Genomic DNA, 27,678 nt, shown 5'->3' with positions numbered 1-27,678 from the left:
TGAGGGGTAACAAGCAAACGGCTGAGGCCCACTGCAAGGCCTACTCGTTCATACAGTCTCAAGAGGGACATCAGTCTGGAAGGTCTTCATCAGTGTTGCGGCACCAAATTGGGCCTCCGAATCAGCCGTCTTGCAGCCTCCATCTCAGATGCTACTTTCCTTTGTTGTAGCATCACAGACAGGCCACATGTATACACTCCAGATGACGACCCCCAGCTCCACTCCTTGGCTGGGGTCAGCGGTGAAACAGTTCAGTCCCAATCCACTGGGACAATAGCTGCTGCAGCTGTTCGAGCTGCTTCCCAGGTGGTCCTCTGCTGGCACTGCTTGGACAGTCTCTTTGCGGTGTGCTTCCTTCTTCATTGGTCAGGCGAGCAAAGACCACACCTCCTCTGAGGCACTAGGTCATGGTTGCACCCAACCAGGACTCCGCGTACCCCATCCACAGCTATTCTCATAGGCCCATAATTATACTTTTTTAGCGCCGCATTTGCGTCGTTTTTTGGCGCAAAATCGGCGCAAAATTCCAAAATACAATTGTATTTTGAAAGTTTGCGCTGCTTTTGCGTCAACAAATGACGCAAATGCGGCGCTAAAAAAGTATAAATGTAGGCCATAGTTGTTTAGGTTGCTGCCAGCTGGAAAGTTCATTCCACCACCAGATAGCTGAGTAGGCTTCCATGCTGAGTAAGTGCTTCAGCTGCAGTTCTCAGGAGTGGTGAAGTGTCAACATAACAGCTTCAGCCTTACACCCGCAACTGTTGTTTGGTTTGGAGTGATTGGCACCCTGCTTGCCGGATCATGTTTGATGAAGTATACAAAAAAAGTGATAAATTGAATGCTTGTATTAATTTCAGCCTCTGGTAATTACTGCCACTGGAACCAAGTTATACCCAGCTGATGATCCTAATAAGGGTGAAACCGGTCCTGGGTTGCTTGCGTTTGGCTTCATGGGGGGCCTGGCCTGGCAGTTCGTTTGGACTGGACTGTTCCCATTGGAGCAAGGTCAAGGCTGACTTCCATATGGCTGGGCCGCATCTGAGGTGCCATGGTGTGCAGAATAGTGATGGACTGGTATACAGCGCCAAGTAAACACCACTGGCTGAGATTAATTTAAGCATTCCATCCATCACATTTTTGTATGCCTCAGGATTTTGTTGGATGGTTTGCCTAGACACAAGGACCCTCCCTACTATGCGGTCATCTTGGAACACTGCACTCTGGCCTGATAATTTAATTCCATGTTACTACAGAAAATGTAAAACCTTGTGGCCCGTATTTATACTCCGTTTGCGCCGAATTAGCGTCGTTTTTTTCGGCGCAAATTCGGCGCAAAACTAACGCCATATTTATACTTTGGCGTTAGACGCGTCTAGCGCCAAAGTATGAAGAAAGAGCGTCATTTTTTAGCGTGAACGCCTTCCTTGCGTTAATGAGATGCAAGGAAGGCGTTCCCGTCTAAAAAAATGACGGCGACGCAAATGCGTCGTATTTATACTCCCGGGCAAAAATCACGCCCGGGAGGTGGCGGGTCAAAAAAACCCGCATTTGCGCCTGAATTTAACGCCTGGGTCAGGGTAGGCGTTAAGGGACCTGTGGGCTCAGAATGAGCCCACAGGTGCCCTCCCCTGCCCCCAGGGACCCCCCCTGCCACCCCTGCCCACCCCAGGAGGACACCCAAGGATGGAGGGACCCATCCCAGTGAAGTACAGGTAAGTTCAGGTAAGTATAATTTTTTTTAATTTTTTGATTTTTTTTGTGGCATAGGGGGGCCTTATTTGTGCCCCCCTACATGCCACTATGCCCAATGACCATGCCCAGGGGACACAAGTCCCCTGGGCATGGCCATTGGGCAAGGGGGCATGACTCCTGTCTTTACTAAGACAGGAGTCATGAAATGGCGTCTGGGCGTCGAAAAAATGGCGCAAATCGGGTTAAGACGATTTTTTAGCGTCAACCTGACTTGCGCCATTTTAAGACGCCCTAACGTCATTTTTTCCCAACGCCGGCGCTGCCTGGTCTACGTGGTTTTTTTCCACGCACACCAGGCAGCGCCGGTCTGATTGCGCCGTCTAACGCCATTCCATAAATACGGCGCCCGCATGGCGCTTCAGAATGGCGTTAGACGGCGCAAATTTTTTTGACGCTAAACTGCGTTAGCGCAGTTTAGCGTCAAAAAGTATAAATATGGGCCTGTATTTGAGTAGCGTTAGAGCTGCAAAACAACCCCCTTCTGCTGCTTGTTTTCCATGCCACGAGTTTAACTTAGGGAGCGGCCGCAGAGCAGCGTATCTTGAGTGGGAGAAGCACGTCCTAGCCTGTTTGCTCACATTGATTGCCAAAAGGGAACTGAATCTAGGCGTCTTCTTGCACCACTCCCGGCAACCACAATCCGTGATCAACCGGTTCCCTTAGCTCTTGCATTGCCTTTGGGTGAATCAGCATTATTTCCCACTACATACTTCCTGAGTCTTGTTTTGTGATCCCGCTAATATCATTTTTGAGAACTTGCAGTTGGATGAACGAACCCTTTGACCGAGTGCCAGCCAGGGAGGGGGCTTTTCTTTTCATGCCATCAGAAGGACTTACGACCCAGGGCAGGCATTGCATAGTACATTGCTACGAAGGTTTTCATCCGAGTTTTCCCATAATAATTTAACATGAACGTGCTTTTCGCCGGGGACTATACCAGCTGCGTGCTATTGATTCTTCAGTGTTATCATCTACTTGGTTAGCAAACATTCACATTATCATTTGAGTCTTTGGCATGGCAGGCTGCCAACAAATTACTATTTGAAAGAGCACAATGTACCCTCCCTGCTACTTGTGCTAATGCAAGATTGTGAATCCAAAGTCGGTCACAAAGTAAACACAGGTATCTACAATCGCACTCTTGTCAGTATTTCGATGCCAAACCCATTTTTCAGCACTGCCTGAGGAGAGCAGAATCGTACGGTCCATGGATTTATGCCACACACTGGTGAATGTTGGGATTGTAGTAATTAAATATGAATGCACCTCTTTTTGAGGACCGCTCCAGAAATCCTCTTCATTGTAGTCTGGCTTCCTAGTTTACCTACATAATCCTGTGCTCCCTGCTTTCTGTTTAGAGCATCAGTTTATTAGTATTAGTGAATTTTCTCTACACAGTGATTCAGAGATCCACCTGAATTTATTCTAGACTAAAAGTGACATCATTAACACTCCCTGGCTTCCACCACCATGTGAACACCAGGAATATGAGGCTTTTCCTGCTGGTATCCCTGCCCCTAATTACGGCTATTCCTAATTAATCTTCATGGAATGGGGAACAAACATGTGGACTCAATTTTTCTGATTCAGATTACTCACAAAATAAACCCACTTCTATATGGGTCACGCCCTCATTTACCACCCGCTTGGTGTCGGGGACAGTGCAGATTCTGGCCTGGCGGACTGCGGAGGGAGTCGGGCTAGGGCTGGGCCGCGCTTCCAGCTTGATGTTTACGTGGTCAAATAAGGACTGATACTCCTGTGCAAGTGGGGAAACAGCTGGCCGGTTGTACTTAGGAGAGCTACCCCACCCAGGGTTACCCGACTCTTAGTCGTGCCCTTTGTATGGAATATACATAGGAAAGGCAATGCCCCGGCACTTTAAGAGAAGTAAGGGGGTGTGGGTTGCAGCGAGTGGAAAGTAAGTGGAGGAGATGTGCTTTCAAGCCGTATCTTCATGGGTGGAGTCCACAGTGCCATCCGGCCCAGGAAGCAAAGCTGTAATGTCCTATGGTACCAGCCAAGCACTTGGAGCCTTACATGTATAAAGACTGACAACGTGCAAATCCTCATGCATCGAGACAAGCAAGTTATGAAACAAACAAAAGGTGAAACTCAGTGGTGCAATGACAGCTGTTATCTTGCGTTGCCCTGATGCGTTGTCAGCCTTGTGTTTAGGATCTTGGTTATTGATCTTGGAGTAAATGTTTGTTTTACCGTCTGATTAATTATGCTGCATTACTTTCCATGACAGACTACAGCGTCACCGCAAATTCCAAGCTGGTCATCATCACCGCTGGTGCCCGCCAGCAGGAGGGAGAGAGCCGCCTTAACCTGGTTCAGCGCAACGTGAACATTTTCAAATTCATCGTTCCTAACATCGTCAAGCACAGCCCGGACTCCATGCTTCTCGTAGTCTCCAACCCAGGTGAGCTGATGGTGTGCTTTTAGCACTGAAGGTTTTCTGTGTGGTTCTGTGATGAAGTCTGTCAGCTGGTCGTGGCACCGAGGGAGAATGTCTGCCACCAAATAGACATATACCTCTTGGCTTACGTTCCCTTGAGACGTTCTGTGGAGGTGAACAGAAAAGTGCTGACTGGAGAGACCATATTGGTAGACCGAAGCTTGATCTGGGATTGTACAAAAGGTTTCAGTGGAAAAAATATATCCGCCCCCCTCTTTCCTTTTGTGTGAGGTAAGCCAAGCCAGGCGATTCCATGAAACCATGGGCCAACTCTTGGGTTTACATTGAAGAAACAAAAGTACCCTGAGTGTTGTACCAGGTGGCAGTGTTTTACACAAGGGTAGACAAGGAATTGAATATTTGCATGTTAGTGCCAGTAAGCTATCTAGGTGACTTTCTGTAAATGCATATGCTCTACACAAACTCATTTTTTACCAATACAAATGGCTAGTATTTGATCTGTACAAAAAATAATGACTCTGGGTATAATATTCAGAATTAAAAGTCCACATTGGAGGCCATTGTGTAATGTGGATGTCTGGGTTTCTCCGATATGTGAGCCCTAGTAAAGAGCCCTGCCTGGTCTGAGAGCAAGAACTCCGTATGAGGTAACATGCCATCGAAATTAACTCAGAAATAGTTTGCGCTGTCAGTCACTCTGCTCTGCAGCTAGGTTTGCACAATAGGTTCTACCCTTTTCACAGTTGCAGTGCATGACCTATTACTGTACATGGGTAATACGTTCACAAAACATTATCTTTATCCAGATCTGCTTAAAAAGTGTTTTTTTTTAAATCAACAGTGGATGTTTTGACCTACGTGGCCTGGAAGATCAGCGGCTTTCCCAAGCACCGTGTTATTGGCAGCGGTTGCAATTTGGACTCTGCCCGATTCCGCTATCTGATGGGAGAAAAACTGGGCATCCATTCTCAGAGCTGCCATGGCTGGGTCATTGGCGAGCACGGGGACTCTAGCGGTACGTGTATCTTCTTCCTTAAAAAGTTACTTTTTAAGTGTATTTTCGCTACTTATTGAGGAAAGGCAGGTCAAGTAGCAACTGGCAGGAATGAAGTGGACATTTTCTCATTCCAGCTTTGAAGACAGGGCTCGAATGGACTGATCACATTAGTTAGCTTTCGCAAGCACAGATCAAAGGTTGCAACTGCTGCAATGAAAACATTTTAACTTTCAAAACAATAAGGCCCTTATTTCGAGTAGCTTGGGACGTTTGAATCGGGCACCACCTGGGTTATGCACCCTGTTTGAGTTTGCAAGATACGTACTTCCAAAACGTTTCCCTCGTGAACATTGCCAGAAAATAACTTCTGAAATGTGTAAGGGGGAAAAGAGGGAAAACCTGCGGTAATCAGGTCCACCTACTCTCCTACCACAGGTCCTCCCTCTAACTCTGAATAGGCCATGAATTTTGGCCCAGGGATACCGTGATGTGCAGTATATGCCTTGGCTGAAATTACCAGCTAGTAAATCCGGCCACCTTGGAATGACCTCTACATAGCATTATCCAGGTCTGGAGAAGATTTCAGTTTGAGTGACTATTGAGCACGGGTATTGGGTATTCTGTGTATGTGCTGCAGGTTCAGCCTTTGCACACTGGGAGTATCGCACTTTGGCCTATATTTATACTGTTTTTAGCGCCGCATTTGCGTCATTTGTTGACGCAAAAGCAGCGCAAACTTCCAAAATACAGTTGTATTTTGTAAGTTTGCGCCGATTTTGCGTCAAAAAACGACGCAAATGCGGCGCTAAAAAAGTATAATTATGGGCCTTTGTGTCTGCTGGCAACGCCGTCATTGTCTCATAGCTCGCACGTGGACTTGCAAATAAACACAAGGCGGCATTACTGAGGTGAATAAAGGAGGACAAGTATCTGGCTGTGAAGTTGATAAGCTATCTTTGTAATTACCTGCACTTTTACATTAATTTCGAAGTGTTCATTTTATCTGCCACAGCAAAGACAGGGAAGCAAATTTGGCTTGAACCATCCTTCCACCGCAGCATGTAACACTATATGTATGGTCTATATTTGCCTGCGTGACTGTGTAGTAAAGGTCAGGAACGTAATCTTAGTAGGAGAGACCTTTGGACTAAACTTTATACAGCAGGTGACCGTGGAATTTGTGGGGTGGGTGCAGAGGAGGCCTTTTCAAAGGTTTCGCAAATATGTAAACTGTACTTTCAAACCTTACGACACAGACCAGGTCATTCAGTTATCCTTACTGTAAAATGTTAAGTCTGTGATGAAATACACCGCTCTAGATAGAAATGGTGGCAAATCTATGAAAAAAATGCATGCAACATTACGATCTGCCATATATTTGATTTGATTCCTTTTCATCCGAATATTGATATTTCAGTGTTGGGGATGTAATAAATGCCCGTCTCACAAGCCTAGTACTGTTTGAAACATCAGATATGAAAGCTGGTAGGTTACCCTTTGAGCTTCACCCAGAGTAAGATGTTAAGTAACTATGCAGCAACATTGATTGAACTACCAGATGGTTAAACAATGCGGACCTTTAAAATTATATGTAAGGTCAGTTAAAAATCCAACTACTCCCAAACATGTCACTGCATGGAAGTATAAAGGCTCAGATTTAAGAGGGCCTATCGCCATTCTAACGCCACATTAGCGTAATTTTTACGCTTATGTAGCCTTAGAAGGTCAAAAACATCTCACCATATTTACAAAGTGGCGCAACTCATGCATTGTGCCACTTTGTAACCCTTTGCGCTACATTAAGCCTGCACCAGGCATAATGTATGCAAAGGGGCATTCCCCCATTAGGGGGAGGCAAAAAAGGGAGCAAGGAAATCTAAGATTTCCATGCACCATTTTTTTTCAGCCCTTTCAATGCCTGCTCAGAGCAGGCATTAAAAGAAGGCTTCCATTGGTTTCAATGGGCTTCTGGGTGCTTTGCAGGATTAGCATAAAAATGTTTTATGCTAATCCTGCAAAAACTAGGTCTAGCATCAAATTCTGACACTAGTAGCCCTGACTACCGCCATGGTGCGCCGTATTTTAAATATTGTGCACATATGATGGCATTAGGGGGGGCGCTAAGGGGTGCTAGAAAAGTGGCGCTGCACGTGGTGCAGTGCCACTTTTCATAAATCTGCCCCAAAATATTTGGGCCCGTATTTATACTTTTTTAGCGCCGCATTTGCCCCGCTTTTTGACGCAAAAACGGCGCACAGTTACAAAATACAATTGTTGGTTCAGTTCGGTTGGTTCAGTACTGAGCCTCCCCGGCTGCCTGTGCAATTGCAGTGTGAAGCATACAAAGTCAGACGTGGCTCTGTGGAGTGAAAAATCTGTTGAGATCACTGTGATTTACGCGATGAAAGGTGAAGCTTTGAATAAAAAGTAACCGAAGATGCTTTAGGATTATTAAAACCTATGCATCTAGTCTGGATATCTCTGGGTATAATGCATACATTTGACCAGTCTCAAGAAAAAGACGAAGCTAAAGTGTTTACAAATTCTCTCCCAGTGCCTGTCTGGAATGGGGTTAATGTGGCTGGAGTCTGCTTGAAAACCCTGAACCCTGACCTCGGAAGTGATGCAGACAAAGAGAACTGGAAGGAGCTTCACAAGCAGGTGGTGGACAGGTAAGCCTTATTTCTATGTTAGTCGACGTGAAAAGTATCCGCATAGGAGTCACCCGTGTTCTTAACAGTCCGTTCTTCTCCCTGGGATCCCAGAGCACCAAATAACGTTTATACTAGGGAGCAGCACCACAGCATGTACAGGGAGCAGGGGAGAATGTTTGGAATTAGAAGCACCACCACAGAATGCTTTAATCGGGGGCACCTAAGAGTCCTTGAAATAGGAAGCACCAAGAAATGTTTGGAATATTAAACTCCGCACGATGGTGAGCTGTAGTCTAAGTAAAACTGGTGATCCATGGGTCCCCACCCCTTCTGGTAACCTGCCTTCTTTAGTGTATGCACCAATATTTCAACCACTATGTTAATTAAACACAGTATAGAAAGTAGTTACGTTTTTGCTTTTTGATTTCATAGTTTTGTGCTTGCCAGTTTGACAAAAAAAAAAGTTAGGTCTCAGTTATATTGTGAGAAATGTAATCTAGCATGTTAACCCGTGAGAAGCTTCGTGTGACTGAAAAAAACTGGGTAGTTCATTTGCCGATTCTTGCTTTTTTTGTGGGAAAGTAGAGCTCACGAGCCACGTGAGATAAGTGGTCCGGGAGAAAGTGGTGATCAGGTGTGTCGGAGTCGAGAAGTGCATTACAACCATGGCAGATTTTCTCCCTTGTTCGCACAATATAGCTTATTTTGAACAAGGGGGTCTCTGTCCCAGTGAGTGTGGACATTGACTGCCATTCGCCCAGCAGAAGGGTAAATTATAAGTTAATTTAACTAGAAGAGCCCCACATGCTTAATAGAGGTGGTAGCTGTTTGCAGTAGGCCATGCCTGATCTTTCCAAGAACTGTGTGATTAGAACCGTTTTAGTGGTGCAGTAACTGCACACCGTGGTATTGAAGCACCTAGTAATGCAAAAAGGGTCAAGAAGGAAGAACATTCTGTTACTTTACATGGCTGTGTTGATAGTGTCTTATTTTTGCAGCAAGGTTTTTTTGTTTCTAGTCGTTAGAATTCAACCAGTCTTGACATATCTAAGGCAATTTTATTTATTTCCTTTGTCTCTTTACAGTGCCTATGAAGTCATCAAGCTTAAGGGGTACACATCTTGGGCCATTGGTCTCTCTGTTGCTGACCTAGCAGAAACCATCATGAAGAACCTTCGAAGAGTGCACCCTGTTTCCACCATGGTTAAGGTAAGCAGCCAGTTCTTGTGGTCGACCAAAACAAAATAGCCCATTTGGTTTTATACCCATTTTAGAGCGAATCTGTGGAATTCAGCATTTTGCACTGCAATTGATAGATGTGTGCACACTTTTTACAGCATGAACTTGGTACGAATTCACATGATGTGCATAATTCCACGGTCAGTGCTTAGCTCACACCTTTTTGAGTAGTCTTCCTTAAATGTTTGTTAGTCGAGGCGAATTTCTACTGGGATGTACTTTATTTATGACATGGACACACTGCTGTAGTTGTACCCCAATGCTTGCTGCTATCGTCAGATCTATTTTTTATGTGGACGTCAAACTTGCACTGGAAGATTACCAACAACTGCACTAAGGAAAAAAACATTATACAAATGTTTCAAGAATTGACTGGGACAGATTTATGAAAATGCATGCTTTGTTTGCGATTTGGACTTTTTCGGAAATGAGTTACCCATGACCATTCAAAATACTGCTTTAAGACTGTGCGCTTGTAATCGTAACATCCTCTGCATAAACACATGCATGGTTTTCAAAGTGCCCATCAGGAGGATAAATGTAAGCTTTGCAGTAAATTCCAGCCCAGGACAATTCAAGCTTGAAAAACGAGCTAATGGGAAAAGTATGCAGTCTGTGATGGTAGGGCGTGCTTGGAAAGTGTTAGGCTTCCCAGCAAGAAAATCTTTTGAAAGCAAATGTTCTAGGCTGCAAACATAAAACCTTCCAGGAACCAGAGTTCCATGGGACTCATAAAATAGAAATTGGCATTTTAAATAATTGGGTGTTAAAAAAGCGTAGCTCAGTGAAGACTGAACACCACAGATTTCCCTGCTCAGCCAGACACTTGTCCCTTGAGACCTCATGCATAACACAGAGAATAAATACACTCGAAGCTCAAAGGACTCTAGTTACACCATCACACAATTGTGCAAACGCAAGGGAGACTGGATTGCTTGCATTGGATCCTTTGTGATGTACTGGATTGTAGTGCATCACAAGGCACTGCACAACACCGGACCAGAATACTTCAACAGATGGCTCTCCTTCTACACCCCGACCCAACAGCTTCGCTGTGCGGACTTTGCCCTCGCCACAGCCCCACGCATTCACATAACTACCACCAGTGGCAGATCGTTCTCCCACCTCGCCGCCAAGACGTGGAACACTCTTCCCACCCACCTGCGGCAGACACAGGACCTACTTACCTTCAGGAGACACCTCAAGACATGGCTGTTCAAGCAATAGCAGCCCCCAAACTCCCCCCGCCCCCTAATAGGCCCTGAGCCCCTCACCGGTGAGTAGTGCGCATTACAAATGCTCTGATTGATTATTTGCATTTTCAGTCCTGAAAAGTCACATGTTCTGTATAAAAATAAAAATAAAACAGTTTTATTGGCCTTTGAAACCGATGCACAAAAATGGCTTTTGGATAGTTATTCCTCTGAGACCAAGCCACCAGCTTCGACATACTTTCAGATTTTGAATGCTCAAGCTTTTGAAGGGGCTCTTGAAGACATTAAACGTATTAGATCTCACAAAAACAAAGGCTCAGAAAAGCTAACTTGGTTTTGAATCCATTATGCACAGGTAGTGTTTCCAGTTTTGCGAAACACCACAGAATTTTAATCCCAAGAGGAATAGGTGCAAGGAAGACCACTTAAAATTCTCTTTGAAGGAATTGAGTAAGATGTTGAACAAGGGAGCCATAACTTAAGCACCCTTGCCAGAGAGCATAGACGGTATTTTTCTGCAGGTACATTCGTGAAAGAAAGAATGGTGGGATTCTCAGACAGCTGAGCAAGTGCATTGTTATAGTTTCAGCATAAGTACCCTGTAGTGCATGGTTCCAGAGATGATGGAAAATGAGTTCCTCTGCATAATCGGTAACAACGCATATTTTAACATCTTGATGTACAAGCAACAGATAATGTTCCTTACATCTATGGTAGGCATAATATACTACCAGTTCAGAGTGTTGCCTTTTGAGATGAAGTTGGCTCCAAGAATATTAACATGTCTATCTCTAGTGGCACCACATCCCAGAAGGGGGAAACATTTGTCTGTATAACTAGGTGACAGAATGGTAAAGGGGAAGAAGTAATGTTTTTGCCATAAAATATTACAAATGAGCAATATCATTTTATTCTAATAGGTTTGGTGTTCGACCAAAAAAAAAACTGACCCCAGCCAATCAAAGACATTCTTGAGACCAGTTATAGACACACTGAACGTATTACCCTTCCCCCCCCCCCCCCCCACACACACACACAGAGGACAACATTCTCTTCGTAAAGTAAAAGATTCCCCTTTATTAGCTATCACAGTCTCTGCCAGCGAGAGAGGATATGCAAATAATGACCTGGAGTGTTTCCTTAGTCCCAGGTGCACATTTGTGTATGACAACCTTCAAGAAGGCTTGATATTCAAAAGTTATGAAGTTTGGGGATGAAAGAGGCACAAAGAACCCTAAAGAACTGGAATGTAGGCAACATGAAGAGAGGAAGGACATTCCTGCAACAAGAAATCCAAGGTCAACATCACTACAGATCCCTGTCTGATTGGATGGAGAGCTTACGTGTAAAGCTCATTACTCAAGGATAGTGGTCACCTTTAAAAACAATCTTGCATATGCATACTGACGATGATGATCACCTTCAGTTGTCAAGTTCTGCCTAATATGATGGAGATCTGAAGTGCTGTGAACCTTTTATTTTGCTCCTTGTAAAGCTGATAGGTTTGTTTTATGGCATGCTCCTTTCTTGTAATGTTGGGCTAAGCCTTAGCATTTGGTTCAGATCTTCGTTTTATTTGCAAGATGCTTAGTTTCTTCACAATTGTAGCCACCAACAAGTGTTTGGTTGTTGAATCCATTCCCCATCGACTTCATCAAGGCAAAAGCAAAGTCCTCATGTGTGGAACACTAATAAGTATTGAAAGGGGAGTACTCCTTGTATGTAGTCCCTCCCAGGTGTCTGAACAGCGCTGTTCACGGTCACGTGGGAGTGAGTACTTACCAGGAGTACTCTGATCTGCAGTGCTTGGGGGCTTCTTGCTCTGCTGCGGGCTTTGCTCCCATTGAGGTGTTTTGGTGGCTTCACCTCCTCCTTTTGAGCACCCATTTCTTGAACAATATTTATGTTCATGCTTTTGGTACTTGATTGAGTGTGCCGTTTATAACCCTCCCTTCTTGTTTTCTGTTGTAAGTCCTGGCATTTGTTTGCTCCGGAAAATAAATACAAACACAAATGCAGTGGACCTCAGTCCTTCAAAATAGACAGAAAAGAGGGTGGTGATTCAGACCAACAGCACCACAACCATGTACTATATTGTTAAAGAGGTCAAAATGTATTCGACATGGTTATCCACAGCAGTTCAAAATATCTGGCACTGGACCTTGGAAAGAAGGAACTCACTCACAACAGCCACAAGGAGCACTACATGATTTGGCAAGCAATTGTCATAGTGTAGATTCCCACAAATGGAAAATAGACAACTCAACCATAAACGAGATCTTTGGGGGTATGGTTCCGACCGACATAGACATAGACTTGTTCACTACCAAAGAAAACAGGAAACTACATTATTATACACTATGTGCCCCAAAGGGGATCCATATATAAGGCTTTTGCTTGTACGTTTCCCTCAATTTCATTGCCACAGAAAGTGATGAAGAAACCCCCCAATAGTCTTGTATAAACATGGTAGCTGTGGGTTACTTGAAGACTTAATAGCACCTCATATTAAAATTGAGGTTCATATTGCATATGAATGGTAGGCAGTCTCTCAAGTGAACCGAGCTTTAACAAGCATGGCTCCTGAAGTCCTAGAGTCTGGATACCTAAACTATCCATAGCAAAGTATAGAGTTACTCAAGGAAGCCAGGAAACCAAACACAAGAAGGTCTTAGACTAAATGAAAGAGCTGCGATCAGATCTTTCAATAATAACACCTTGACTTTTCCGTGTTCGAAATAGCTTGTCAACAGATATATGTTTCTGTCAGAGAAAATCGGGTAAATCCGACAGCCTACAAGGTAGTTGAACGTAGTGATTCCTTTTTTAGAAAATTGTATAAATGTCTTAAGGATGGTCCAGAACCGATTAATGGTGAACTATATTATTACTGTGGTTCCCGGCAGACTCATGAAGCCACCATTTGTACCTGGGCGCTATGTGTACATTATGTAAGACTGAATTTCTTACACCAGTCACCTCACAGGAGGGAAATTTATGTGAAACCACTCAACCACTGAAAATCCTTTAATTCAGTTTATAAAACTGTTCACATACTTAGGGTAATACCAGCTTCTCAACCAAGCTATCATGATTCCAATAGTTGTAAAAAATCACACTGAGTAGGCTGATAGAACCAGCCACACGTGCTGTTCAGAGGGCCATAATGTTTTATTCGGCGAAGAGACAAAACATTTGGAAATACAGACACCTCTTTCTTACATAAGGATTCACTAGTCAAGGAGTCTAATTTCCAAAAACAAATGTACGTATTTTATATCCATTTCTATACCACAGAGCTAGCCAAAAAGCAGGGGAATACTGTACAAATATCTAAAGATCAAATATCTTGATGGACTGTGTTCTGCATACTTGTGCTCTAGCAGGTGTAGGGGATTAGTGATGTCCTTTTATATTGAGGCTATAGCTCTTGGTAATGTGCACAGCAACACAACAAAAACTGGATTCAACATTATAAGGACCAGTTATCCTCAACACAAGAAGTGAAGTGGGATTGGTGGTTATTTTCTATTTTTGTGTTCAAATGTATTACCACCTAAAAACTGATACATTGGCCATGCCTTATAAAAAATGCTTTAGTTATAATTTTATTGTTTCACTTGACCTATTTTGAAGACCACCAGCAACACTAATTATGAAGCTTGGATCTGACTTTATAAATGAAGTACCAGATGGCTGTACACACACTAGGCTGGCTCTTTTTGTTATCATAAAAAAACGAAGGTGTATTCAAATTGTTTTACCCAAGAGTCACATCTTTGATTAATGTGGAGAGAGAGAGTAACGGGGGTGGGGACTTTGCACTTCTTACGCTCGGAGTGAGAGTGTGATATACCGTAGTGCAAGAGGAACATTATGTACTACAGGACTATACCAGTTGATCTATTCTCTACAATCACAGGGCCAATCCGCTTACCAGCTTGGGTGTCCACCAATTTGACTAAATGCAGTAAAGTGTGTGGGGGGGGGGGGAGGGGGCTACTGCCTAGGAGCAAGAGAAGGGTAAACTCTCCAGTAGAGTTGTGATTGCGATGGGCCAGTAGCCAAGACTTTATAAAACAGATGATGCAAGGCAGTAGTGTTACTTTGTGCAGCCCCAGCATTTAGGATGAACAAACCGTACAGTCCGACTTGGCAGCATATGTAACCACTTTTTTTATGTTTTCCTTAGGGCATGCATGGCATACATGAAGATGTCTTTCTCAGTGTACCCTGTATCCTCGGGAACCAGGGTATCACCGATGTGATAAAGATGACCCTGAAAGCTGATGAGGAAGAACGTCTGAGAAAGAGCTCCGATACACTCTGGGAAATCCAGAAGGCACTGCAGTTTTAATAACCTTCTCGTGCATTTGTATGGTGAAAATAGTGAATTATATGTTGCACTTTTAAATTAGGTCAAATGTAGCTAATGCACTCTAATCCGACATTTGCAGACCTGATCATCGACTCAAGCTGGTGTAAGACCGAAGAACAAACACTTAAATGTTTACGACGGGAGGCAGTCTTCCTCATACAGCACTGATCTTGAGGATAAAGAAATCAGAGTTTTCCAAAATATTATTTAATGTTGCTTTTTAAGGTGCTCTTGTCTGTAGACTTGCATTATAACTCTGCACTCATAAATGGTTCGTACAGGCCGTCGTGGGCAGGTAACCATGTTTACCCCGGCAAGGCTTTTTGATATTTTGAAATGGCGCCTGGTGCTGAGGGCACCTGCCATTTTTAGAAGGAATACAGCTATGGCATTGATTGCATCTTTACCGTCTACGATGTATGTAAATGTCTTGACAAAAGCACGAGGGGTGTTAGGTGCTATGTCCATTTAATAGATTTAGACCCCGGCACAGTCGCCTTGCATTTGTGTAGACAAATAATAGTTTCTCATACCCAAATGTGATCGGGAATCGACTGACCAAAGCAAGTGACCACCATCATTATCAGCAGAATGTCCAGTTGTATGTGCATTTAGTCTGTGATTGCTCTTCTGCTCCGCTCCGCTCCTGACCTGTTAGATGTACTGTACACCTGAGCAGTTGTATATGTTCCAGTGCTTCTCATTCCTTGTGTAGAACATGACCTCTGTATGGGGTGGTGACAACAGCTTGTTGTCCGGGCTGTGGTGTTGACCTGAACACCAAATAAAAAAACAATTGAACGATTTTTGCATTTTGTTGTATTATTTATGCTAGCTATACGCCCACATTATCCATAATAGATCCACACGAGTTACATCCTTAATGTCACTTCAGCGTGCCACAGGCTGTTTCCAAAAGCAAAGTATTTTGGTTTTAGTGTAATCCAGAATTGTTCCTGCTACACCCAACTAGCCATAAAGTTCAGTGGAGTTGATTCGGTTAGTTGCAGCGTTGAATGTTTTTACACTTTTATTAATGTTTTTGTGTAATTGAGTGTCAGGTTTTGGGCAAATATGAATCTGATCCTCCTGACTACTCAACCCTAGCTTATGAAAGATGTACAAAAAGGATCGGGTAATTGTTTGATTTGAATGGATGCAGAGGTTGTATCATGCCTGCCCTCTGCTCTTCAATGTCTGCCAGTATTTGAAATGATTACATTAAAGACCGCCTTTACAATCTATCAGAATTCTAGGGTCATCTAGACCCCAAAGGGCAGTCTGCCATGTCACTGGAAGCCAGTGCTTCAGTTCCCCAGGTGGAAGACCGCCCGCCTAATTTAGAGATCCGGCCTCAGTTTCAAAGAACACTAATTCGGCACTAGAGCAAGATTCATTACTTGCAAATGTACTGTAGTAGCTTTGTGATCTGGCCATCAATTGAAGGCCTCTGTTGGAGGGCCCCCGTGTAGTGAGATTGAATCCTTAAGCCTTTACAGCTCCAAGGAGATGCTTATCATAATTCAGATTTATGATCGCAGCTATATTTAGAGATCAGATTCTAGTCTTTCTCGCCAGTGTCATTTTTAGCATGTTGCGAATGACAGCACAACCTGACCGCCAAATATGTGTGTCTCTCGTAATAAGTGGACTTGGAGGGCTCTTCCCTGATCGAAAGCAGAGCTTCACCCATCTTTAAATGAAGTGAGTAAACTACAAGTTTGCAAAGGCCAGGATCCCAGCTGATCTCTGTGGGATCTGAAAAACTATAAATACCCTAGCTTTTCTCACAGCAAAACATTAGCCTTACTCTCCAAGCATCTCTTCATTCTGCCAAGGCATGGCCACTTTCAGGCATGTTTGTTTTCCACATTGAAGACATGGACGGCTTCTATGGGTGGATTGTATTGTTACATGGGAGCCAAATGGAAGAACTTAGCAGTACATACCTTAAAATTGTCCATATGTACTAAACTGATTTTTATTGTAACCTGCTCCTAGGTACCCAGTCACATGCCACATTCCTTCATACAACTGTAATGCTAACTGTTAGACCTGATAGCCTTAGGATGGTCTCCCCTCTACCCCATCTTTTTGCCTACCTCCTCCACTTTTCTGACCTTGTTTTTGCTTGCTTTAAGAGTCTGTGAACTTTGCTAGTGCTAAAGTGCTCTGTCCCCTAAACATGGTAGTATTGGCCTATCCCCAATTGGCATATTCAATTAACTTGTAAGTTCTAGTAAAGTTCACTACATTGTGCCCAGTTCTGTAAATTAAATGTAATTGTAGGCCCTCAGCACTGATCATGCCACTCAGTTAAGTAGCCCTTAACCACATCTCAGGCCTGCCATTGCAGACCCTGTGTGTCGACCTGGCAAAGTAACCCTTTTGTCAGGCCCAAATCTTCCCTTTTTGTAAATACACACACACCCCTGAGGTAGGCCCTGGCAGCCCAGATGGCAGATTGCAAAGTATTTAAAGGACAGGACATGTACTTTCAACTATTTACATGCCAGGCTAGTGAAGAACTCCAAAGTAGTTTTTCACTACAGCAAGGCCTCTCTGTCACAGGATAACATGGGAATGAACTTATTTCATTTTATAAGCAATTCACAATCTGGACAAGAGAGTTGTTTTGAGTTTGGTGTCTTGGGAATCAATATTTAAAATCACGGCTTATGGCAACGTCATATTTTAAATTGTAATTCTGTAAATGACACTTTTAGAAAGTTACTTATAGATCACAGAGGGTAACCTATAAACCCAAAGGGGCTGGGTAGAAATCAGTTATCAAATACTACAATGCGCCCAAAGGAAACCAAAGTTATTTACAAACATTATGAACAGCATAGGTACACAAATAAATAAAGAAAAAATATTAATTAATTCACATATAAACATTAAAATTCTATTTATGCAATCATTCAGTAGGAACAACCCAACACAAAAACAGTGCGAAAAGTGAATGTGCTCCGGATAAACAATAAAGAAAAGGAATAGTCAATATCCTAAAAGTTCAATAACTATATAAAAATAAAAAAGCAGCTGGTTGGTTCCTTTTTCAATGCATTGAATCAGTCTCAAGTTTCTTTTTGTAGATATAAATCTCGTTATTGAGTCCTTCCTTGGTATCTCAAATAATACCCAATCCAGGCTGAAAAATTACACCGAGGTTTCGACCCTTTTCTGTCCACGGCCAATTCACTGCTCCATACCGGGTGTTCTTCAGGACTAAACTGATGGAAGTCCCTACAATAATGCCAAGGAGTCAATCAGGAGAGAGATCAATCAGGGAAAAACCCATATCAAACTCTTACCTATGCTATCCTTCCTTTTCAAATGTACCTACCTTATATTTTAAAGTCTTCGGGTTACTTGTTTTATTCCAAAGTTTGGACTTGCCGATAAATTGAATCTGAAGAATTAAATCAAACACCAAAAACAAATAAGTAATTCCATTCCTATTCCATGCATCTGACTATGTCCTTAATCTCAAGAAGGCTTACCTCATATCGAGAAACCTACCCATTAGTTAATTCAGAGGTTAGTTGTTCCTGTATCCCATAGGCCACGCATCTATCGTCCAATTAATTCAATCTAAAATACCAAATTACAACATATTACCACAAAAACTTTCAAGATATCTTTCTTACTCATGTCCTTATTTTATACCTTTAAAATTTGATAAATAATGACCTAAAAGTCACTAAACACAATGCAGAAACGCTTGTGTTGTCTACTTATTTTCACAAATCATGTGTCGCCCTTCCAAAAATAAAAAAGGGAAACACCGTTCATTTTATGAAGCGCAATCATATCCTGCTTTCACCTACATCCTATAACAGAAATGCACTGAAAATTCTTAGTTCGCGACCTCCTCCATACACACACATGGGGGACACTATTTCCAAAAGGAAAACATGCCCGTTTCTCTCAAAGGAAATCAATCTGTATAACGCGCTCGTGTCTTTTCTATACTGCGCGTTCTAAAGGTAAAAGTGTTCTTTTCTCCTTTTCTCGTAGCCCCATTTATACATGCAATAATAACGTGCTCAAGCCTATGTATACCGCGCGTGCTAAAAATAAAAATGTCCTTTTCTCCCTTTCTCAAAGCCTACTTCGTACATGTCGTAACAAAAGCCGTCAGGGAACACCCTTATCTCCGAGATTCAAAAGAGGCACAGAGCTGCCTACCATCAAACGGGTCATATCAATAATGCCAAGACGCGGCATCTCGAGAGGCGTGCTTTTAAGACGTCTTCTCAAGTACGTCCCATTCGTGAAGTCATTAAGAATCCCAGGAATATCAAAGAGATTAATGTCTTCCATAATGCATTAGTCAATTATCCGCTCGGGGCATATAATTACTGCGCGTAAACGCGGCAATTCACTATTAGTGTAATATAATTCAACACGTTGTTATCTAGCTGCTCCAAGATTAACAACGGTCGGCTAATCTATTTGGTAGTCCCATGGGTATAAAACAGGACACATTAACTGTAGAGACACGACGACCTCCAAACCTTCCAAGAAATATCAGGAGCCCAGAGCCCACTTCAAAGCACTTGTCTCCATTGTCCCTTATGCGGACATGTGATCTAATGCCATTCATTATTCTTTAGTGTACCCTTTTAAACACCTCGAGGCATATTTATACTCCGTTTGCCCCGGAATTGCGTCGTTTTTTTTGACGCAATTTCGACGCAAAACTAACTCCATATTTATACTTTGGCGTTAGACGCGTCTAGCGCCAAAGTCCATGGAGTTTGCGTCATTTTTTTATGTGGACACCTACTTTGCGTTAATGAGATGCAAGGTAGGCGTTCACGTCTAAAAAATCGATTCCGAGGCATGTGCGTCGGATTTATACTCCCGGGCAAAATTCACGCCCGGGAGTGGGCAGGTCAAAAAAAATGACGTACGGCCACTTTTGCGCCGTTTTTTAGCGCCTGCAAAAGGCAGGCGTTAAGGGACCTGTGGGCTCTGAAGGAGCCCAGAGGTGCCCTCCCATGCCCCCAGGGACCCCCCCTGTCACCCTTGCCCACCCCAGGAGGACACCCAAGGCTGGAGGGGCCCATCCCAGGGACATTAAGGTAAGTTCACGTACGTGTTTTTTTTTTTTTTTTTGTGGCATAGGGGGGCCTGACTTGTGCCCCCCTACATGCCACTATGCCCAATGACCATGCCCAGGGGACAGGAGTCCCCTGGCATGGCCATTGGGCAAGGGGGCATGACTCCTGTCTTTGCTAAGACAGGAGTCATTTCTATGGGGGTTGGGAGTGAAAAAAAATGGCGCAAATCGGGTTGAGGCAAAAAAATTGCCTCAACCTGACTTGCCCCATTTCTTGACGCCCAAGCCCCATATCCCCCTACGCCGGCGCTGCCTGGTGTACGTCGTTTTTTTCCACGCACACCAGGCAGCGCCGGCGGCTAACGCCGGCTAACGTCATTGATTAAATATGGCGCCCGCATGGCGCTTCAGAATGGCGTTAGCCGGCGCTAATTTTTTTGACGCAAAACTGCGTTAGCGCAGTTTTGCGTCAAAAAGTATAAATATGGCCCCTCGTGTCAAATTGCTCCATTTGGATAATAACAACCACACTCATGTAATATTATCTGTCTGCATGGGCCACATATATCCCAATATTAATCCTGGAAACCACTTGTTCATTTAATTAGCTCTTAAAACATCCGTTCGATAGTGTAACACCTGAGCTGAATCAGGGATCCTAATTCGCAGGTTAAAATGCCTATATTTCAGCATACCAATTTCTGAGGTCAATCATAGAGTTGTGAACATATATATATATCAAAACAAAGAAGATAACGCAAAATCTCAATCACGTAAATGTATCACAACAGAATGTACTAAAACAGTCTCTCTATTGAAGGATAGCCCTCTCAAATCCATCTACAGCTAGTTTTCAACCTTTGGCCAAACTCACTGTTTGTCTAGCTATTTCCTCATATTCATTCAGGCCTTCATCAACCGAATTCAAAAGATGAATCCATTTGCATTCGCTTAGATTCAAGGTCTTTGTAACATCCCCCCCCACGAGGGTTGGGGTTGATTTTCTCAATCACCATCCATTTTAGGGAATCAACAGAGTGATTCAATGCAGTGAAATGCTCCACCAGAGGTGCACCCTGTGGTTTGCATCTGATCCGACTGCAATGTTGCAGAATCCGTGCTTTAATTTTCTGTTTGGTCTGACCCACATATAACAATTCACATGGACATTTGATAATATAGATTACATTACTGCTATTATAATTTGTATGCTCTTTCAGAGTTACCGAGACATTCTTATATCAGAATATTTCCATCTCTATACATTGTATGCACGCCTTGCAAAATCCACATTTAAAATTACCTACAATCCTTGGTAGATTTAACATTGATATCAAAGAGGGTTTACTGGGTTCGAATAACAATGAACTGACCACCCAATCTTTTATATTTTTACCCCTCCTGAATGCATGCATAGGTGGTTCATCTATTTCAAGATAGTCAGAAATCATATTCCAGTGTTTATTAATAACTTGCCTTATCTCTGTACTCCTGGTACAGTAAGTTGTAACACAAATCAATCTGCTATTTTCATTTTCTGATCTATCTCTTGGTATCAGAAGGTTCTCTCGATGACAAAACCAAGCTCTTTTACGTGCTTTTCTAACCAAGCTTCTCGAGTATCCACGTGTAACTAGACGATTTATCAAGTCATCAGACTCTGAAAAATAATCTTGTTTGCGAGAACAGTTCCTCTGAATTTGGAGAAATTGATCATAGGGTAAATTATCCCCCAGGTTCCGTGGATGATGGCTAGAGTATTGCAATAAAGAGGTTTTTTTCACTTTGTTTTCCATAAAGAGTCGTCTAAAGGCGATGTTTATCTACTTTAATGGTTAGGTCCAAGAAGTCAATTTCAAAAGAACAATACTTGATAGTAAATTGAATGTCATTCGATCTATTATTAAACCATTTGTGAAATTCCACAAGGTCTTTTTCAGGACCCGTCCAAATCATTATCACATCATTGATATATCTTTTCCACATTTTTATATTAGTACAATATGGTAATGTCTCATTAAAGGTATACCCCCTGTTCAAAAGCATCCATGAATAGGATAGCTACATCTGGTGCGAAAGTAGCACCCACTGCAACTCCTTTTATTTGAATATAAAAATTACCCTGGAAATAGAAAAAATTCTTAACCATTGCAATTTCCAACAACTGCACTAAAAAACTAGTGGGTACTTGTGTAGGTTGAGCCCTTCCATCTAGTGCTTCCATGATCACTTGTAATGCCTGTTCTTGGGGGATATTCATGTATAATGAGACAATGTCCATCTTCACCAGGAGGTGGTCTTTACAATTAAACTCCAGATTATGAATCAATTTGATGGCTTCCATTGTATCTCTTATAAACGCTTGAGTTCCATCCACTAAGGGTTTAATAAAGAAATCAACATATTTACAAACAGGCTCTAGAATTGATCCACATCCCGATATAATCAGGCGGCTTGAGGGTTTTAAGGGATTTTAATGGATTTTTGGAAGTGTATAGATAGTTGGAGTACGGGGATTCTTCCTGTTCAAGAAGTCATATTCTAATTCTGACACAAAACCATTAGTTAGAACCACACTAGTGACTCTCTTAATCAAAGTGGCCACCTCCTTGGTGGGGTCATGGTCAAGTTTGACATAATTTCCTGCCTCTGCTAATTGCATACGTATCTCATCCTTGTAATCATCAAAATTCTGTACCACTATAGCTCCCCCTTTGTCCGCAGATTTAATGACTATATCCTTATTTGCTCTTAAGGTATACAGGGCATCCTTTTCTGCTTTAGTGGTGTTATATTTTAAATATCCCCCCCTCATAATCAGGTTCATTGTATCTCTCATAACAACCTGTTCAAAGGCTAAGATCTTATGTGCCATCGCGGGAGGTGTTAACGTGGAAGGGGTCCTCAAACCAGTCACGGAAAAAGGGGCATGTGATGGAGTCTTGTTGAAAAAATATCGCAATCTAATCTTACGGAAAAACTGGTATATCTCCATTTTCAGATTAAAGGAGTCAGGTAAATTTATAGGGACAAAAGATAGACCTTTAGATAATGCTTGACGTTCTACCAGGGATACTGATGGCTGGATAAATTAATTACCGGATCTAATACCTTCACCATCTGTAATGTTGTCTCTGTGTTTGTATTTCCCCATGTTCTTCCTGCTGGAAATGTACCTGTCTCCTGCCCCTGTAGCAGCCTCTGTTCCAACCCCATTCTCTGGGGAAACCCCTGTTCCATGGGCGTCCTTCCCCCGGGATTGTGGCCATGGTGTGGGGCCTAAAAAAGGACCAGAGGTTAGATCCAACTGTTGGAATTCCTGATCTCGGAAAGTTGACATTTTCTTACTGTAGCCATTTGGTGCCTGCTGCATGTCTCTGATCAAGTCTGGGGTGGGGTGACAGCTGGGCTTTGTGTATTCCTCCTAGACAGCCACACACAATAGGAGCATGGGTTTGACCTGATAGGCAATCCACATCCTGATGGGCCATCCTGGTCAGGATGGGAGGGAGGAGCTGGGCACAGCATCGCACTTACACCTGAATAGGCTGTGTCCTGCCCCCACACAAAAGGGCTGTTGTAAGTCCACAGCCAGGGCAGGAAGGGCAGTACTTGTGTGCACTTCAAAGGCCTGTCTTAGAAGACTCCCCCACTTCAAAGGCCACACTGGGTATAAGTACTGGATCTCTGACACCACCAACTCAGTACACGTCTGACCTATGGATACTGTGCCAGCCAGGAAGAAGGACTGCTATGCTGCTACAAGGACTGCTACTCTGCTGGACATCTGCCTGTGCTGACCTGCTGCCTTTTTGACTGGGAGTGAGAAGGATTGGACCTGCATCTCCAGCCCGGAACCCAGAGTAACTCCAAGGGCCAGCCGACTGGTCTCCTGACTGAAGTCTCAGGGACATAAAATACTTCCATCCCACCTACACCTAGACTCTGCCGTCTGTGAGTCTACCCTGCAAAATGGCGCCATCCCTGTCCTGGACCCTTGGAAGTGGACTTAAGGTGTTTGCTGCTGCTGAAATGATGCATCGCTGCCGCTGTGCAGATCAGAACTGCACATCGCCCTTGCTGCGTGGATTGGAACCAGGGCATCTGCCCTCTTGCGTGGATCTGAGTCGACGCATCACCTCTCCAGCATGGATTGGCCTTGGCACATTGTCTTCAAAACCGCAGCATCTCAGACCTGATGCATCGCCACTGGTGCGTGCAGAAAATCGATGCATCTTTGCTACTGCATGAGAAGGATCTCTGCCACTTTGTCACCAGAGGGCGCGCACAGGTTAATTTAGAGTGTGTTTGTAACTTAACTTGACTAGGATTGTGGTTTGTGCTTGAGTAGGGTGCATACTTCTGCTAAGCAGAAACCCAGGGGCATATTTATACTCCGTTTGCGCCAAATTTGCGTCGTTTTTTTCGACGCAAATTCGGCGCAAAACTAACGCCATATTTATACTTTGGCGTTAGACGCGTCTAGCGCCAAAGTATGAGGAAAGAGCGTCATTTTTTTTGCGTGAACGTCTTCCTTGCGTTAATGAGATGCAAGGTAGGCGTTCCCGTCCAAAAAAATTACTGCGACACAAATGCGTCGTATTTATACTCCCGGGCAAAAATCACGCCCAGGAGTGGGCGGGGCAAAAAACCCCGCATTTGCGCCTCTTTTTAACGCCTGGGTCAGGGCAGGCGTTAAGGGACCTGTGGGCTCAAAATGAGCCCACAGCTGCCCTCCCATGCCCCGAGGGACCCCCCCTGCCACCCTTGCCCACCCCAGGAGGACACCCAAGGATGGAGGGACCCATCCCAGGGACATTCAGGTAAGTTCAGGTAAGTATAATTTTTTTTATTTTTTTTATTTTTATTTGGCATGGGGGGCCTGATTTGTGCCCCCCTACATGCCTCAATGCCCAATGACCATGCCCAGGGGACATATGTCCCCTGGGCATGGCCATTGGGCAAGGGGGCATGACTCCTGTCTTTACTAAGACAGGAGTCATGTAAATGGCGTCTGGGCGTCGTTAAAAATGGCGCAAATCGGGTGGAGGCGATTTTTTTGCGTCAACCTGACTTGCACCATTTTAAGACGCCCTAACGCCATTTTCCCCAACGCCGGCGCTGCCTGGTGTATGTGGTTTTTTTCCACGCACACCAGGCAGCGCCGGTCTGCTAGCGCCGGCTAACGCCATTCAATAAATACGGCGCCCGCATGGCGCTTCAGAATGGCGTTAGCCGGCGCTAAACTTTTTGACGCTAAACTGCGTTAGCGCAGTTTAGCGTCAAAAAGTATAAATACGGGCCCCAGTTTCTAACACTTACCAAGAGGGTTGAAGTGTCTAATTCCAGATGCAGACATCTGTGATCTGCAAGTCATGAATTCGACACTTGCCTGGCCAACTGTACTTTACTTCTTTACATGATTGGTAAATTGTCCACCATTAAATTGGGCTATAATGGCATCGGTTATTTATAGCAAAAGTGCCGTGTGAAGCATTTTGCAGAAAAATGTATAATATAGTGATGCAGCAAAGTAACTTCAGGAGAGCATGTCAAGCATTGTCACTAAAACGTCTACGATTGGTAAAAAAATCTATCTACAAGTTTCCAACACTGATGAAGAGACCAATTTTCACACTAGGGTGCATCCGGAAACTTCCCTTGCAGTGGATTGTAGACAGACAAGTATGATACCTCCTGTCATGAGGATGGTGGCACCCTGGCATTGACGGAGCTGAGTGAGATTGGCTCCTCCCTTGCCAGAATCCAAGCAACAAAAACATTAAATGACACATGATAAAAGGGTCTCCCATTGAAACTGGAGAGGTACAATCAGCTATTAAGGTATTTGTAAAAGCCAGAATGCCTGTCCACACCATGCAACATGGCACCGCTGCAAGGAAGCAGCTACCTCTCCAGTGTGTTTATTAAAGCTTGAGCCAAATTCAAGCTCTCTATATTGCATGGGAAAAGGTGATAAAGAGTGCTGTGTAACTATGAACGCTGTCTTTGTGCAACATCATTTTTGTGCTCTTCAATTGATACTGATTGTTTACTCATTATCCCCGTATTCAAGCGGGGTTGTAATATTCTTTGTCCCAATTCACTGTATGTCTAAACATGTGTCTGGAATGCTGAGAGCAAATGTGATGGAATGTTGGTGTGTAGTTTGCAGTGGAAGCTAAGAGACAGGGACATCTTAAGGGAGGATGAAGACTTGGCAGGACCTACCTGCTGTTTTTGTAACTAGAGGGCCTAACATGATAGAAATAACTTATCTCCCACCTCAGTTGCTCCAGACTCATGTATGAAGACCCTGCCTCTAACTTAAAAAAAATTGAATTTAAGGTGTTAAGGACCTTTGCAAGAATGCAACAGGACTCTGGTGGCAGTTGGGAGCCACTTCTGGCAGAGGAGGAGGCTTGTGAAAAAGATCATGGCTCGTCACCCTGGAAGACTAGTGTGGGGCCACCCACCCTCAAATCTACCAGCAAGTGGTGTCGGCTAAAGCTGCTGGGCAGGAGGGGCCCGGTGAGGAGGGTGGACAAGGTCTGGCAAAGACAAGTAGCCAGCTGAGGGGAAATATAAACTGATTTGATGTATCCCTTTGTATGGCCAAAAGTTTAAGAGCAATACTAAGGGAACATTATAAGAGCAGCGCTGTGGAGAAAGTACTGTTGAGACAATGGGAAAGCTTACCAGTAAATAACTCTGAATTACCTATGGAGCTTCAGGCCGTGATGCATTCAATGGCATATATTTATGCTGCCCACCGTGTAGTAATCAGGGAAGGTGACTGTCTCCTCCTCGCGCCATGGTCAAGGTAATGGGTAGAGATCCTTTGACAATGTGTAACACTAGGTAAATAAGGGATTTTCTCTCTGGCACAAATCAATAGGTATTGGAATAAGAGGGTCTGATATCTGGGGGCATAGCAGTGCAAATTGCATGTGAGAGATCCTCACCATTGTCTTCGAGTCCAGACCTGGTATGGGACTGGAGGCACTGACTAGGTAGACTTTGACACAAATAAGGAAACTAGTAAGTTGATTTCTACAGGTCTGCGGATGTTGAAGAAAGACTACCCTAACCCCCCCCCCCCCCACCCCAGTTAATTAAAAAGAATAGTGTTATCTCCAAATAAATTGTAGTAGTAATGTGTCTGTGTTGTTCAAGGTATACTACGTCCTGAAGTAACAGGACGTGGACAGATTTGCAGCGTTTGTCCAATTCCAATGGTAAGTTAAAATAGATCATTCAGTAGGACATTCAGTTAATTAATCAGCATGCTTATTTGGCATTCATTGAGTTTGTGTTATTTTATGTGCTTTTGTTAAGAAATGTGCTTTGTGACCCACTAATTGCGATGTTCGTTAGGTTGGGGAACAGTTTGGCTGTGATTCTTGTATAATTGTATGCGCTTATACTTCTTATTTGTAATGCATGTGTTGGACTTATACTTTCCCATGTAAACTGACTTCTAATGTTTGAAAATTGCAGTTTATGTGAAAGGGTGTGATGTGCTGAACGCTTAGCACTGAAAGACGGGTTGGGAAGTTTAAATTATCCACCTGTAGGTTGTTTGGGGTGTACTTTGTGAACATTAACTTCCAATTCCGTATGAAGTCAAGTTAGCAGTTTGGGGAAGAGGGTGTAGTACTTATCTGTGTGTTGTGTAGATATGTGCTAGTTGTGCATGCCCAATTGTTATGGTTTGAGGGAAGCGTAGTACAACATCGCAAGAGATAAAAGTGTAGTACAGTTGTATGTGTGTCTGTATGAGCTGTAGAAAAAGGAGAACCCTGTATCTTGAGGTTGTATGAGTGAGTAATATGTGATATGCAAAGTTGGGAAAGTGTAGTACCATGTTGTGAGATGTTGCATGGGGCAGTACCCCCATAGTGTGCTAAGCTGAGGAAAAGTAGTGCCCTGTCATGAGTAGTTCCTG

The 27,678-nt window shown here is 43.5% G+C and overlaps 1 protein-coding gene across 1 annotated transcript in view; it reads left to right on the top strand.

The window, feature by feature from the left end:
- The window catches only part of LOC138284680 (L-lactate dehydrogenase A chain), a 44,717-nt gene extending 29,254 nt beyond the window's left edge, over nt 1-15,463 (top strand). Inside the window, exons 4-8 of the mRNA XM_069223751.1 lie at nt 4,007-4,180; nt 5,019-5,192; nt 7,729-7,846; nt 8,914-9,037; nt 14,474-15,463. Of these exons, the coding sequence (XP_069079852.1) occupies nt 4,007-4,180; nt 5,019-5,192; nt 7,729-7,846; nt 8,914-9,037; nt 14,474-14,638 (755 nt within the window). The 3' untranslated portion in view covers nt 14,639-15,463. The remainder of the gene's footprint in view (nt 1-4,006; nt 4,181-5,018; nt 5,193-7,728; nt 7,847-8,913; nt 9,038-14,473) is intronic.
- The last annotated feature ends 12,215 nt before the right edge of the window (nt 15,464-27,678 follow it).

The sequence above is a fragment of the Pleurodeles waltl genome, chromosome 3_1 (assembly GCF_031143425.1).
Source record: "Pleurodeles waltl isolate 20211129_DDA chromosome 3_1, aPleWal1.hap1.20221129, whole genome shotgun sequence".
In the NCBI taxonomy this organism is placed as follows: Eukaryota; Metazoa; Chordata; class Amphibia; order Caudata; family Salamandridae; genus Pleurodeles; species Pleurodeles waltl.
Note: the sequence above shows the minus strand (reverse complement) of the source record. Positions and strands in the feature narration are given on the sequence as shown.